We start from the raw sequence: 14956 nt of genomic DNA, 5'->3' as shown, positions 1-14956 counted from the left end.
TCCCCAGAGGTTTTAGCCTCTTTAAAAACCTCCCAGTAGTGCGCCAAGAATTAGAGTGGAAGTAGCAATTCTTTCCTAAAATTATTATTGAAAAGTTCTGAATGAGATGAGTCAACCACCAATGCCCTAAAACATAATCACTTTGGGTTTGGGATTTTTTCTGCTATTTCACATGCATTCTTTTACAGCTTTTTTTAAAAATTAAAAGTTACCAAAATGTAGAAAGACTGATAGTAACCAGCACGCAAAGACAGATTATGGTTTATGCCAGATTAAATGGACATTTTACGCCACTATATACTCTGTTTGGGTTTGTTTTTTTAAAAACTGTACTTGGCAGAAGACAGAAGGAAAAGGAGAGGACAGGGAGAAGTAAGACATCATTGAATCATCACCATTGAAGGCTCTGGAGCTTCAAGTCAGCACATTATATAAAATTAAACTTCCTAGCTACTGGTACTTAGCCTTTTCAGTAAAGAAAGCATTAGTCACAGTCAGTGGCTCTACAGAGAGACACAGCGCCTCAGAAACACCAGAACCAGTGCTAGAGAGAAAAGAAGGACTGATGTACAAGGTGAGATTTTACCTCATTAGATGTGCCCCCCTTGGAAGATATAAGAGAGGGTGCACCCAAAATTCAGCAGCAAGGGGACTTCCAGTGTCACAGGGGCTGGAAGGGGCTCTCGGCAATCAAAAGAGATGGTGTTCAGTCGACTAAATAGGTCACAAGGAGCGTTCAGGGCTTGTTTCAGAGACCCAAAGGCAATTTTCGTTTAAGTAGCAGCATAAGGGGGAAAAAAAAGCCCACATGCAATAGTTTTATTTCCTTCCGCAGGATCCGGGGAGATTCCCCGTCTCGTGACAGATGAAGCTTCTCCAAAGGGACAACATCCTGTACTCCAATGAGAGCACCAGACACTAGATTATAACTACAAAAACTAATGCTAACATACAGACAGTCCAGGCTGCAACACAAAGGTGTTTCTGACAAAACCTCTTGCCCTACTTCCAGCTGAGGGACACAGAATGTTTCTCATGCAACTAATAAGAAAAAAAAGAAACAAGCAGCTTTTAGTAGGAAAGGAGTGTCACATTGCTAGTCACATGTTTTATTCAACTTAGCATTTTTATTAAACAAGTTATTCTAATTGTTACCTGAGTATTACCTAGAAGCAAATACTTTTTACGAACACGAGCTAAAGCTGACAAAACAGCAGATCATTTGCTCTGTTCACGGGAAGGCACCACAAAGGCTTATCTTCCCATCTCTTTCAGGACACAAGGGTTAATATACTACGTTCAACCTTTGAGCTTCATAACTCAATCCTAATTACTGTGTAGAGCTGCTCAGAGCTGTGGGTAGAAAAGAAGCAAGGGTCTAGTCAGAGACTGGTTATTTTTCTCCTATCAGATTATTTACCTGCAAAAGCCACATCACAATTAAACCCGTAAACAGCAATTATAACCGCTAAAAATTAAGACGTTTTACGTTAAGTCGTGTAGGGTTATGCTCCTTCAGGTCTTTTTTTAAAAAAAAAAAATGCAACTAATAGCCCCACAATAACTCAGTCATATTATTGTCATAGCAAGGATGAGGGAAAAAAAGCCCTATAGCTAGAAAAAAAAATGTTTAGCAGTGTAAGTACTCTATAAAGTAAGGGGGGAAAGTAACATTGCAGCAACAGAGCAACAGCACTAGAAAGACCAAGTGGTAGGTAAGAACAGCATCTTTGCACCAAAGTTACCAGACTATAAATCAGGAATATAAAAGAAGTCACTGAAGTGCTTTGATGTGCCATCAAATTTCTGCACTTACAATAATAATAATGATAGATTGCAAAGTGGAATATGAACAGATGACAACAGTCCAACTGCATTCTACTTTTCATCTACTTTTTTTTCCACCCATCATTTTTTATTTTCTGCCTGGAACTCTCCTTCTCCTCTAGCTTGGAAAACAACTCGCTTCCCAGGGAGTCAGATTTATTTATACGGATCAGCAAGCTATCAAGTTGACTTTCAATATTGCTCAACTTGAACTTCATTAACTGATTTTTTAAAAAAAGATGAAGTTATTATACTTACAATGGCCTACAATATTTTTTGGTTCGGCAATGAATTATGCAGGTATTTTCCACGGTGAGAGCTGGAAAGATTTTACATTCAGGTAATATACAATAAATCCAAATGTCTCTACCAAGAAATCGCACAGATTTCCAGTGCTTATCTTATGTTTATGTACCAGCTCTTCACGCATCTCAAACAGCCTCCAGTAGAAGCTGAGGGACTCGGCAAAATACCATTGCAGTAGGAGAGAAGATACCATAACAATGACAACAAAATACCTCTTCCCTTTAATTTTAACTAGTTATATTTCTTCAGACAACAGACAAGCTAGAGGTAGAGCTCTTCATTCATAGAAGCTTCAGGCTGGAAAGCTTGCAGAGCCTCCTAACAAGGATGGGGAAAGCCTCATAATTCAGTGATGACCACGACTGACAATTGATATTGAGGTGCAAGCTTCATCCCAGCACAGAAATAAAGCCAGAGCCTGACAGCGGAAGCTGTAAACACAACTCATAAAACGCAAATTCTAATCGCGTTAGATTAAATAAGTTTCATGCATATTATTAATATTTCCAGCACTGGCAAACTAGACAACAATCAGAGGGGTTTTTTGCGTGTGTTTCAGTGGGAAGGAGACAAGGGCTTACTGTACTTTTTAGCCAAGGCAACTCGGTAAGGACAGACTGGAGTAACGATGTGCATCCCTAGCAAGATGCGGGTTTGCCCGGTTTCCTCAGATACCCGTGTGGTTGGGTCTCTGTGCACTCCAGGGTGTCTCTCAGCACTACCAGAGCAATTCAGCTTTCCTCCTGTGCCTGCAAGCCACGTATTTCCACATTCCCGCGACTGTAAGAAAACATGTAAGCGTTGATGAGTCAGAATCCTGCTTGAAGCATCATCAGCTCTAACCTGTGGCTAGAAAAACCGCATCCTGAAGGAGGCAAATACAACTCCATGCTGCCATCAAACCTGTACATTGACGAGTCCGGGTACACCGCGGATTCCACCTCATGTAGAAATCCACGCAAATTGTGTAAATGCTGCCTTGAGAAGGACTGTGGCCCTTCAACATTGTAATTCCAAGAACAAACAGCCCTCTATGGTGCACTCTGTTATATAAAAAGTCAGGTTAATCATAGCAGTTTGGCTTTACGAGTGATGCCAAATCTCCTAAAGGAAAGTAAAAGCGTGGATGTTTTTACCTCTTCAAAGTACAAACGTCAAAGAACAAGTTAAGAAATTAATTACATCTGACTGACTACAATGACAAACAATTCCTTAGGAGAATAGAGCACTTGTTTTAAATCCTGAAAGCAACACTGTTCTAAGCTCAGGTGTTCTTGTCTGTTCCTCTCCTCTTCATTGATACCGCATAATTCAGGGGACACCCAGGTCCTAACCTGGAGGAGTAAGACTGTATCAAACTGGAGTCTGATTACTTTTTAGCCCAAGACAAAAAAAAAAAAAAAAAAAAAAAAAAAAAAAAAAAAAAGCAGCAAGCAAGCCTGAATCTCTCATCTGAGCCACCAAGAGCAGTTTTTACTTCCATGCTTGCCCAAGAAGTAGGTCATGAAAACTGCACCTCCACCAAACTCACTGTCCTAGATCCAAAGCCCTCAGACCTCTGCTCAAACTGGAGCTGTGTGTTACCAGCACGGATGGAGAAGGATGTCCTGCAACAGATATTATGTCCGTGTCATTGACTGCAAAAAGAAAAAAAGCACGATGCTGTAATTACAAGCAGACATTCAGGACAAGAAAAGGAGCTGCTATGTGGAAAAAAAACCCTGAATGGCATACAGGAACAGTCAACAGAAGCAACCCACCTTTGGAGAAAGATAAAAAACAACATCTGTTCAAAATGCTATTTACAAAACAATTCATTTCACAAGTGCCTGTGTGGTACTAAAGCTTCTCTCAAAGTCCTTTCTTGCAGTACCCTTGCCAACTGAGAAGATCATATCTGCATAGTCTCATATCCTGCCCTACTCATTCCAGCTAAGTAATGGAGTATTTTGCGAAACTGTTTGTTTAAAATTACTCTTCTGAGCATTAAATGCCAAAAGGAAATATGGAAATGGTCACTCCTACACACAGGAGTGACTAGCTGATTCAAAATTGTGATTTATTTTTAATGGGTACATGTGCAAATCTGAGTCATGTTCTTTATCTTTCGATAAAATTATTAAGGTAAAATTCATGCTGGACACCATCACTCTATTCAACTTTGTGGTGAGAGAAATCTGTGGCTTTTTGGCTTCAAACCAAAGCTCTGTTTTGGACCATCAGCTTCTTGTTACTGAGCAATCGGACTCACATCACCCCGACAAGCAACTAGGAGCGGACCTTTCAACTCTTGTAATGGTTTCTCCCTTCAGCCCCCCTTTTCCAGGCATCCAAAAAAACCCAACAGGTCCACGGCGAGACTCTGACTGGAAACATTTCAAAATCCCTCTCCTTTCAGAGCCTTGACTCATCTGTCTGACAAGTAAATTCTGTGAATAATACAGCGTTGTAATGTGCTTTTGAAGAACGCGAGAAGTCCTAGCAACGACCTTTTTAAATGGTGAAAAAAAGCTCTGTTAATGAAAAAGCTTTTAAGGGCAAAACCTGCTGCCTCAAAGGAGCAAAGCTATCTGCTATTAACCGACCTGATACCTTGCAGTGGGCAGGCTCTGAGACAGGACCTTCAATCTCACATAATGCTGCAGCCAACACAGAGTCTGGATATTCACATAACACTCCTGCTGCCTTTACTTTCCTGGAAATAGTCTCAAGGAACATGCCCTCTGCTTCCTCGGTCCTTCTGCGCGATGCATGGCACTGACCATAGCCTGAATGAAAGCCAAATAACACTCCGTTGTAAGTTTTCTGGGCAGTTCATAAAGTACAGGAGCGGCTTATCTGGAACTTCCAACAGGAAAAGAAAATTCTTCAATATATTCCTTTAACTCAGAGGGGATTATTTGGAGCTTGTTTCATTACTACCAACATACATTGCTCGTCATATGTCTTCTTTTTTAAGATAGAGACTAGATTTGGTTCTTTTCACTGCCTTACACCCAAGTCCCAGAGAAGAATCCTACTCTCCTCTTAAATACAATATCCCCAAACTCAGAGGAAACCACACAGCGCTGCACTAGTGTAATTATCAAATCTACTAAATATTTAGACAATGGAATTTCTGTTGTCACTGCCTTAGAAACAAGTCCCTTGATAAGGAGAATAGCCGTGCAGCGAGCAGCACTCCCGCGGGAGCTCTTTGTGCAGCAGATGCTGTTATACATCACCAACATGCCACGCTCCGTCATCCCACGAAACGTTCAACTCCCCCTTTCCCCTCTGCAGGAAGCCAAGAGGATTTCCCAAGTCACATGATAAATTAGGGCATTTTCATTCCAAAAAAGGAACTGTATTTTTTCCCCGCCCCGGAAAATCTCTACATTTTTGCAGTTCGCTGTTATTTCACGGAAAAAATTTCTTTCTCTACCTCCCATCTATCCCCCACACGAGAATCTCTGCAGTGTTTCAGACAGGTTCCCAATTAATTTAAATGACTTTTAAAAGGTTACCGCTGCATTGCATATTGACCGTGTCTGAGTTTTGTCTAGAACCAGAAAAAAATAAATGGGATACGATATATCAATTTGTTCTCAGTGGTAAGCATTACATACATAATGACAATAGAGTAATCACACAGGGAAAAGTTCCATACAAAAAACATCTGCCAGACCCCAGCTATTGCTTTCTAATGTACAACTTGAAAAATTCCTGTGTCACTCTTGTGCTGTCTTAGACAGCCCATTTTCTCTTAAAATCTTCATTTTTCAGAGTAGTATTTAAAATTGTCACTTTTGGAGTTACTTTGCCAGGCAGAAAACTCTCATCACTTAAGTCCCAACATTTAAGAAAAATGACTTTGGTAGATTATGAAGATTTTTTTTTAATGGTTTAAGTGGAGAGAGTAAGTCTATTTCCTCTAAAGATAATTTGTCACAACTGATTTCTTTAATTTCGAGACATACCTTAGAGTCCACTATTCTGATTAAATTTCACAACCTGCATTCTGGCTGATGAACATCCATTTGCTATTCATTCTACAGATTTCAGCTGCAAACCAAAAAGAACGCAGCATCATTAGAAGTCATTTTTGGCAAAAGAAAACGAGAGCTTAAGACAATAATGACCGTGCCTTAATGAGGGGGTTTACAGTCCATAAGTCAGGTAGGGGTGCAGATGAAGGAAACCACGTAGAAGAGCAGATGATGAGGAATAAACAGTCCCGGTTCAGCAGATACCACCAATCCAAGCTTCAGCTGACAGCGAGCAAGCCCATATGTCAAGGGAGCACCTCCTGCTCATCGGCAGCTCTACCTTTTGCAAATTGTTGGCAAAGCCATGAATTTACACAGACCATGTGTCGGGTTCTAACTGAACAGTTCTTAAAGTTGCTCTTCCAGCCACTTCCAAAACATACAAGTCTCAAATGTAGAAACAAGCCATGTCCATTACTACATTTAGGGAACGCATTTTTCCTTAGCAGCTCCAAGGTACAGTAATAATTGACATGAGCTCATCCAACTAAACTCACTATGCAGCTTAAGGAAACATGACATACTCATAACAAAATAAAACAAGGCAAGCTTTGCCTAGCTCAGTGCTTTTCAAGGTAGTACAGTGATGCAGAATGGAGAAAACGTGGAACAACTTTAGACTCTTCTTCCAGCAACTGGCCTAGAAAATTGGAAGAGCTGGAAATTCCCCTCACAACCTGGAAGGAAACGATGCTGTTTGCAGACCCTACAGTCACTTCACTGAGGAACTACCTGGTGAGCTTCCCCACCTCAAATTGCACACACATTGATCCAACTAATGCAGTTCTTTTGCATTCCTCCTTCCAACCCGTGTATGCCAACTAACTGAAGCAAAATCCTCCAACAAAAGTGTCCTCAGCTAATTCTACACTGCACAGCGAGCAGCTCTGTGCCGTCCCCATCTGATGGTGCACTCAGGCGTCCCCAGCTCCTGCACAAATCCAGAGGAACACATCCTGCTCCGAGGTACATTGAAAAGCCGCGGTTTTCTGCTTTTATCTGGAAAACATTCTCCCTCGCCCCATTTCTACAACCTCACACCACTTTGAGTCTACATAAGCTTCGGATAACAGAAGGTGCAGCAAGCTATGGATGCATCTTGGGACCTGCGTGACGAAAGCAAGCAAAATTGTTACCATAGCATTATTCCAAAATCCTCTCAAAACAGCCATAGGTTCCACAAAGCTTTCCCTAAACCCTATCAAACTTTTTAGGCTATGACCTCAGAGTGAATTGTTTTATTCCCAGCAGACTGTAGGACAGAACACAAGACTGACAATCACCCAGAGGGTATTTTGTGGTGGTTGCTCCCCGGTAGATCCTTCCTACGTTATCCATCCAAGTGACATTTGAGTTTTAATTATTCCAATAAGCAGTTTTCGAGGTCTGACAGTTTCCTCGGCACACGGCAGTCCCTCCCGGGGAAGTCAACAAAAGCGAATTGCTGAAACAAGCTTGTTCGCCGCGTTTTTTTCCCCCTCTCCTGCTTATGCAAGTTGTTCTACATTTCCTAACTCCTTAAGAGCTGCCAAGAATGCAGAAAAAGATAGTGGACAGGCTTCGTATTTTACAGGAGACATAAGCAATAGCCCATAGGCTTGTCCTACTGGAAAATAATTCCACATCACGTTCAAGTGCTAAATATTTTCATCTTCATTAAAATGACATCTCATTTTGATGACCACTTGAGACCTTAATAACAGGAAGGAAACCCTTTGCCAAAACTTTAATAGAAAAGGGACAAGTAATTGTCTTTTCTTCATTAAATACTCAAGGACAAAACAGCCCTTAAAGCTCGATTGCTCTAGTTCACCCTTGAAAAGCAGGTGCTGAAACACGATGAACGGCACATCAGCAATATCACAGGTGGTCTCTCACCCTGAGAGCACTTCAGGGATTAGAAATGTTCCTCCATGGCAAGCAGAGAACACTGAGTTTCACCCAGCAAAGTCTATCAAGGACGGTTCCTCATCCTACACAGGGCGACCAGGGGCCACGGGAGCCGAAAGCAGCAGTTGGGATCTCAGGAAGAGCGACCACCAGATGATGCTGCAAATATTTGCTCAATAAGTAACAAAATAAATTTTAAAAAAAGAATTCAGTCACTCAAAATCTAAAACCATTTCTACATTGACCCACAAACGGAAGAATAATTTAAATTACAGATCTGCGTCATCTCAACGCTATTTTATAGAACGGCAAACAAGTGACTCATAGCACAAATCTGAAATGAAGTCATAAAAGTTACATTTTACTCTCAAGACTGGGTGGGACCTAATCTCACAGAAAGTTGCATCTTTTAGATTAGTCTAAAAACAGCTTTAGAAAATGAACAACCATTTTCTTTTTTCTTTTTCACATTTGACTCTGGTAAGGAGACCTATGCCCATCCTGTCCAAAGGCAGCTGAGAAACACTCCCCGTAGGGAAGAAAAGCTGTCCTGAAACTTTTACATTAATGGCTGGATCAACCTTACCACGTCTGCAATTTCCCTTCCCATCACAGTCCCTACCTACAAAGTCTGAATTATTCCCACAGGCTGAGTTATAAATAAAAAAGGTAGTATCATCAAATAATTGTCAGAAAAACCCCTTCAATATCTGCTCCTTTCTGTACAGTGCTCCTCTTTCACATAAAGAGAGCCCCAGAATGATGTTTTCTGAACACTACCAAGTAAAGCTTTTTTGTATTCATTGAATGAGCAGGCACATTGAAAGCTACAAAATGCCCTTTTTTTTAATTCAGTCTCCCTTCAAAACTTATTTTTCCCTGTAAGAATGAATACAATCAAGAGAATATTTTAGCCAGTTTCATACACTAAAAAATACTTGCTGGTCCTGCCTAAGTTCTTGTTTATGGGGGGGGAAAAAAAAAAATCCAAGGGCTTCCTTGACATTTTAAGTGTTCCACTGGGTTGGTGTTTACTCATATTGCACTTCAAGCCACATCGCGTCTTGATTTCCAGAGAGACAGCAGACACATCTCCTCCTGGCCTGCAGCACCTGTGTTACTGCTCCTATGGACGTCCCAGACCAGGAGACACTGGAGGTCAGCGCAGGCAACATGTGCAGCCAAAAATCCATCGAGAATAATTGTTTTATGCCCCTTCGAACCACTGCGCAACCACCAGTTCTTCGGCTTTTTAATCATTCATTTGAAAATTACCATCAGCAGTATGCAAGGTCAGGAAAATGGGAGTTCGGTTAACTAAAGCACTCTGCCAGTTTCCAGCCTCTGCAAAAATACAGACTCCACACCAAAATGTTCTTCCAAGTCTCGCCATCCTTGCAGCCCATCACTGCCGCTAAGTGAGCTTTCCCTTTTTAAATTCATTTGTTTCAAGAGATGGGCAACAGTAGAGCAATAAACTGTTGCTTCTGCCAGCAAGGGCTTCAGGTGGTTACAGGGACCCACCAGGGAAATTATTACCACACCACTAAGAAACAGTCTCTGGAAGTTGATGCTGCAACAGTTTCAGCCATTGCATGGTGAAAAAATATTAAAAAATAGCACCGAATACACATTGTATCTATGCCAAGTAAAGGGCCAGTACAGCACAGTGTCCATGGCATCTTCCTCCCAAGGCTTCTCACCTCCCAGGACACCTTTCCTTGGCACAGAGTCCTCTCCTCTTCGCAGGGTCCACGCTCTACAGCATCCTTAATACAGGGCTACCTGCAACAAATTCCTGACCCGCTTGGAGGACTGATTGACACACGTAATCCTGGTCCTCGCCTGGAGCAGAGGTTAAAACCTGCAGGTTGCCCGATACCTACTTGAAATTTGGCTGCGGTTCAATTAGGTCCAGTTTTTCCTTTTTAGGCTTAGAAGTTGTCACTAGGAGTCATTATTCCTTACCTACGCAGAATTGCCAGGATTAACTGCCATAGGAACGCCGCATACAGCCAAGTCCTTGATTTTCTACAGGTATTTTTTCCAGATCTGAACCAGCTGATTACCTACTGATCAACACAATCATGCACTAAGAAACACAATAACAAGAGCCTCTCAACTTTGCAGGATGAAAGCCATGAATCTTAGGCATTCAACACACAAAAGCAGAGCAAAAATAGTCCTTTGTCTACCACCGTATCTTTGAAAAACCTTTATAGGTTACTCCTTTGCGAAGCTTTTTCACAAAGGACTGCTCCCCAGCCCCACGGCAGCACAGAGTTTTCGCCATCGGCAGCTTAGCCTCAACTCCTGGAACAAACAGGAGTCAAAGAAGGGGCTACCCTGGCTTCATAAGGAAGTTTCCTCTGAGGAATATCCACTTTAATTCTCTCTCCACACTCCTTTGAGGCAAGCTGCCTAACAGGAAGAGAACAGCAATTTTTGTACTAAGCACCAGAAATTACCGGAGGCCAATGGCCTTAATTAGCAGGTAGTACTGTGATTTATGGCTGCTGTGCTTCCCACCAGTTTATAACCCAGCAAACACCACTAAACTGAGAAATGCCACCTAAGCGCCCACCAAGCACTCGGCTCCATCCCAATTCCACTCTTGTTGCTTAAGAAGCCCGTGCACAGGACTGCGTGTTCATGACCTCCTCCCCGCCATTCTTGCTGCTTCTCCATCCTTGGCCACTTCTTGTGCATAGCTGGTCTATAGAAAAAGAAACCACACACAATACTTTTTTCCCCACCTCCTCTTGCCTGCTGATACTGACTTTTGGCATTTCTGGTCTTCTCACCAGCAGAAGTTATCTTGGTCTGATTAAACAAACTGCCTCTCTCACCTCCCACCTTCAGATGAGACCTTGCAGCAACGTATCAGCTCTCCACAGCTCCCTCCTGACGAGGACGTGCATACAGCACCGATTTAAAACAAAAACCAATACTATTGATGTTTCGCTTTATGAACTATTCAGCCGTAGTCATCGCCAAAGCTGCAGCCATCCCCCCGACACGACAACCTCTCCAGCCTCCTCCTGCAGTTTCCCCGCTGCACGTGCGCTCGCCGACTCTCCTCCTCTACAAGGCTTCTTTCACTCTAACATATGTTTAAGCAAGACGGGGAGAGATCCAACCTCTGCTGCCTCTGCCCTAAGTCCATTTATTCAGCTCTATCACATTCTTCCAACAGTACGGATGCTCCAGCTCCACTTCCTACCTGGCTATGCCAACCAGCTCTCTCCTCACCCTTTGCAGTCATCCTGCAAGGAACAACATCATCACTTTCAAAGGGGAAATTCGCAACTATCAGCAAACACTTCCTCCTGCCTGCTTCTTCCTATTCCAAGATCAATAAGTTAATTTCCCATTCAAATTTTCTGCATCCTCCTCTCAAGCTCTCTCGCCCAGCGATACCATTCAGCTAGGACAGAACGTGAAGACTCATGGGGTTCTCCATAACCCCATTTCATACGCTGATCCCACTGACCCACACTCTCAGCTTTCAAAGCTCTTATGAAAGCTGCAAATGCTTCATTCAAGCCCTACATCTCTCAACATTACTGTATTCCCATCTGAACCTTCATAAACCAAGTATTTACTCAAGAGTTTGGACCTTCTTGCCCTCTCTACTGTTGGACATTATCACCACCTCATTCTTTACCCATCTGGAGGGGTTTGTTTGTTTGTTTTAAAGTCCCATCCTCTCCCAGTAGCCTGGTCAATTGGTTCAGGCTCTTCCAGCATATTTTGTATCCCTTTTGAAAGAACTCATCCATAAGACCATTTAGCATTTCCACCCTATTTCAAGAAAGCCCATGTAATTTATCACCTCTGCTAGAAACCAGCCATCCTGAGAAGTAACACGGTAGAATTTATTGTACTAAAAACAATACTGCACAGACATACCTTATATAGCCACTCTATTAATTACATCTATATTATACAAACTCTCCCTACCTATTTTCCAATATAATCTACAGACTCACGAAGCTTATACAGTTCAGCCCTATCACAGAGCAGGATCAATTCTCCATCAGCCATAACTGATTGATGCAAGTCTAACCTGTCCTAACCCCCTCCAATAATGAAGATTGAACATCTCTCCTGGGAAATAATTCAGCATTTCACTACTCACCATCAGTAAAGATTCCCAGCAGCTAACCAAATCCCTCTTCTTGCACTGTAAGCCCACCTAACACAGATTTTCTGTTTTTCTGCTACCTCTTCGCAGCAACCTCCTTTTGATTTTCTCTTTAGTATGAAGAGCTCCAGCTCCTGCAATTTCTCCTCAGAGATCATTTATTCAGCAGCCCTTGGGTTTCTACTCTCTCCCACCAGGCCACATAGTTTCACAAGTGCAGCATGATGGAAAGGATAACTTATATTTTCTGGGAGGAGACAAATAGGAACATTACAGATGCTGTCAAGAGGAACAGTTAGGATACTGAGTACCAACCTGATCTGACCAAGCTTTCACTTGGTCGCTAGTTTCACACAGACACTTCGCCATTCAACACCTACTACACCGACTTGCATACAACCTCCCTATTGAAAAAGCAGAAAACCCCCCAAACTAATCACAGCAACACCACAAACGGCTAACAACCAAGCTGCCAAAAATCAAACAGCGTAACCCAACCAGTACTACGGGCAGAAGAACTTTCTAATCATCAGTCCACGGGACACGTGCAAAATCCTTCTTCCTCCAGCACCTGAAGGAGATGCCTTAGAAAACAGGATTTTTGCATGCTCCTGTCCGTGCCCACACCTCAGCCACATCCACTCTGCTCGGGCCACGGCAGCAGCAAGGCACCCCAGGCAAGCAGAAGAGATTTGGGATATTTTTTAACGGTTGTTTTTAATCTTCTTGCGCATTTACTGCTACACTTAGCCTGATTAGTGAAATCAAGCACGAATCGGAGTCTCTGTTAAATTAATCACAAAGGTCAACTTGAATTTAGATAAATAATTTATTATTTTCTGGGCCAGATACTGCTTAAAAGCAACAACTTAAATGATAATTACAAAAGCTGAAAAGGCTGTTCCACACCTGACCAGAAGACAGAGCACTGGTGGCCTTGCTTGCCAGGCTGGTATTTACAAAGTCCGAAGTCAAACGCTGCAGAAATCGCACTTCACACATGTGAACGACCACACTGCAAATATGGGACTGATGCCACCGAGACACTCAATACGGACAGAGCCTCTGGCGTCCCCTCGCTGTGAAAACATACCGACACCGTTAGAGAAACTACCGGCAGCCTGGAGATACAAGGCACAAACACTTATTTGCTTTTTAAACAGTACCCTTGGGACCCGGCATTATATCTGCTGTTCCAAGGAAGCTCAGAGCGCTGCTCCATCACACAATTAATAGATAATTTAGGTGGCTTTAGGCAGTTTTGTGATCAGTTGCTTCAGCAAAACAACAAGTGAGCGACAGGTGCACACCTCCGACAGCAGCTTTTTTATAGCCGGCGATAAAACAGATTGTGGCAAAAGCTAGAAGAATATCCCACGGTTACATACTGTTCCCTTAGTTTAAAAAGAAAAATAAAAAAAACACACTCCCGGTATTTTTAGCAAATCTCTGGAGCTCCAAGACGCAACCTGCTGCCTTTACAGGGTTTTTTTTCCCTTTAAGACACATAGTAAGCAACGCGTGTGCTGCCAGTCTGCTGGCAAAGCCATTAAACGTGCTCCTTCTGCAGGGGAAGTAACACAAACGGGCTTTTTTTGGACACACACGCCCTCCCATCCCGAGCACACCAACCTCGGAGCGGACCCGGGGAGCCCCCCCCGTGCCTCTCCCCCGGCTGACCTTGATGGGGGGGGGGGGGAGGCGGCCAAAAAAAAGGGGAAAATTATTTTTAAAGAGGTGAAGATGCGCTGCGCGCTGGCTGCCTCCCGTCCCGGTGCCGTCCCTCCGACACCCCCCCAACCCCGAACACCGGGAGCTGCCGCCTCCCCCGACCCCCCCGCGGGCTCTCGGCGGCCCCAGGCGCCACCTGGCGGCCGCGCCCCGCCGGGACCCGACCCCCACCCCCGGGAGCCCGTCCCCGGCACCGCGGGCTGCGCCGGGCCGCTCCCGCGCCCTCCGGCAAGCGGAGGAACGCGCTGGCGGGACGCGGGGGCAGCCGCTCGTTCCCGGGGCGGGAGGGCCGGGGAGCAGCCCGCTGCCGGAGCGGGGCCGGGGGCTCGGCTGCCGCCGCTCCGCCCCGCTCAAGTTTCGCCCGGCGACGGCGCTAAGAATAACGCGCAGCTGCCCGGGGCCGGGCCGGGGGCCGCCGCCTCCTCCCGGGGAACGAGGGGGAGCCGGAGCTCCCCCCCGCCGCTTGTGCCGGCACCGCGCCCGCCTCAGCCGGCCGCCGCCTGAAGGGCACGGCTCCCGCCCCACTCACCGTCCGGTGTCGCTGCTGCTGGCGGCGCCGCCCCAGCGCCGGGAAGCAAGCGGCCGCCGTCAGCGCGGCGGGGCGGCGGCAGAGGAGGAGCGGCAGCGATCTGCCCGCCGTGGCCGCCATCGCGCCGCTGGAGCCGCCTCACGCTGCGGCGGCGGCGGCCGTTGCTGCTGCCGCCCGGGCGGAGGGTGAGGGGAGGGAGGGACGGGGAGCGGCGGGGCGGGGCCGGCCGGCGGCGCCGGCCAATCGGAGCGGCTCCTCCGCCGGCCCGGGGCTTGTCAAGCCAGGGCGGAGCCGCCAATCGGCGCCGCGAGGGTGCCCTGTCCGGAGAGTCGATTGGCCGCTGCCTTCCCTCCCCTGCAGGCGGTGGGCGGGGCCGCGCTCCGGCTAGAGGGCAGGGAAACTCCCCAGCAAGGGGCGCCGCGGGGCGGGGCCGGCCGGGAGGGGCGGGGCCAGGCCGGGAGGGGCGGGGCCAGGCCGGGAGGGGCGGGGCCAGGCCGC

General features: G+C 45.3%; 1 protein-coding gene across 1 annotated transcript in view; it reads right to left on the bottom strand.

The window, feature by feature from the left end:
• The window catches only part of MCU (mitochondrial calcium uniporter), an 88211-nt gene extending 73572 nt beyond the window's left edge, over positions 1-14639 (bottom strand). Inside the window, exon 1 of the mRNA XM_065638814.1 lies at positions 14459-14639. Coding sequence (XP_065494886.1) covers positions 14459-14578 — 120 coding nt within the window. The 5' untranslated portion in view covers positions 14579-14639. The remainder of the gene's footprint in view (positions 1-14458) is intronic.
• Positions 14640-14956: the final 317 nt, after the last annotated feature.

The sequence above is a fragment of the Caloenas nicobarica genome, chromosome 7, assembly GCF_036013445.1.
Source record: "Caloenas nicobarica isolate bCalNic1 chromosome 7, bCalNic1.hap1, whole genome shotgun sequence".
NCBI lineage: Eukaryota > Metazoa > Chordata > Aves > Columbiformes > Columbidae > Caloenas > Caloenas nicobarica.
Note: the sequence above shows the minus strand (reverse complement) of the source record. Positions and strands in the feature narration are given on the sequence as shown.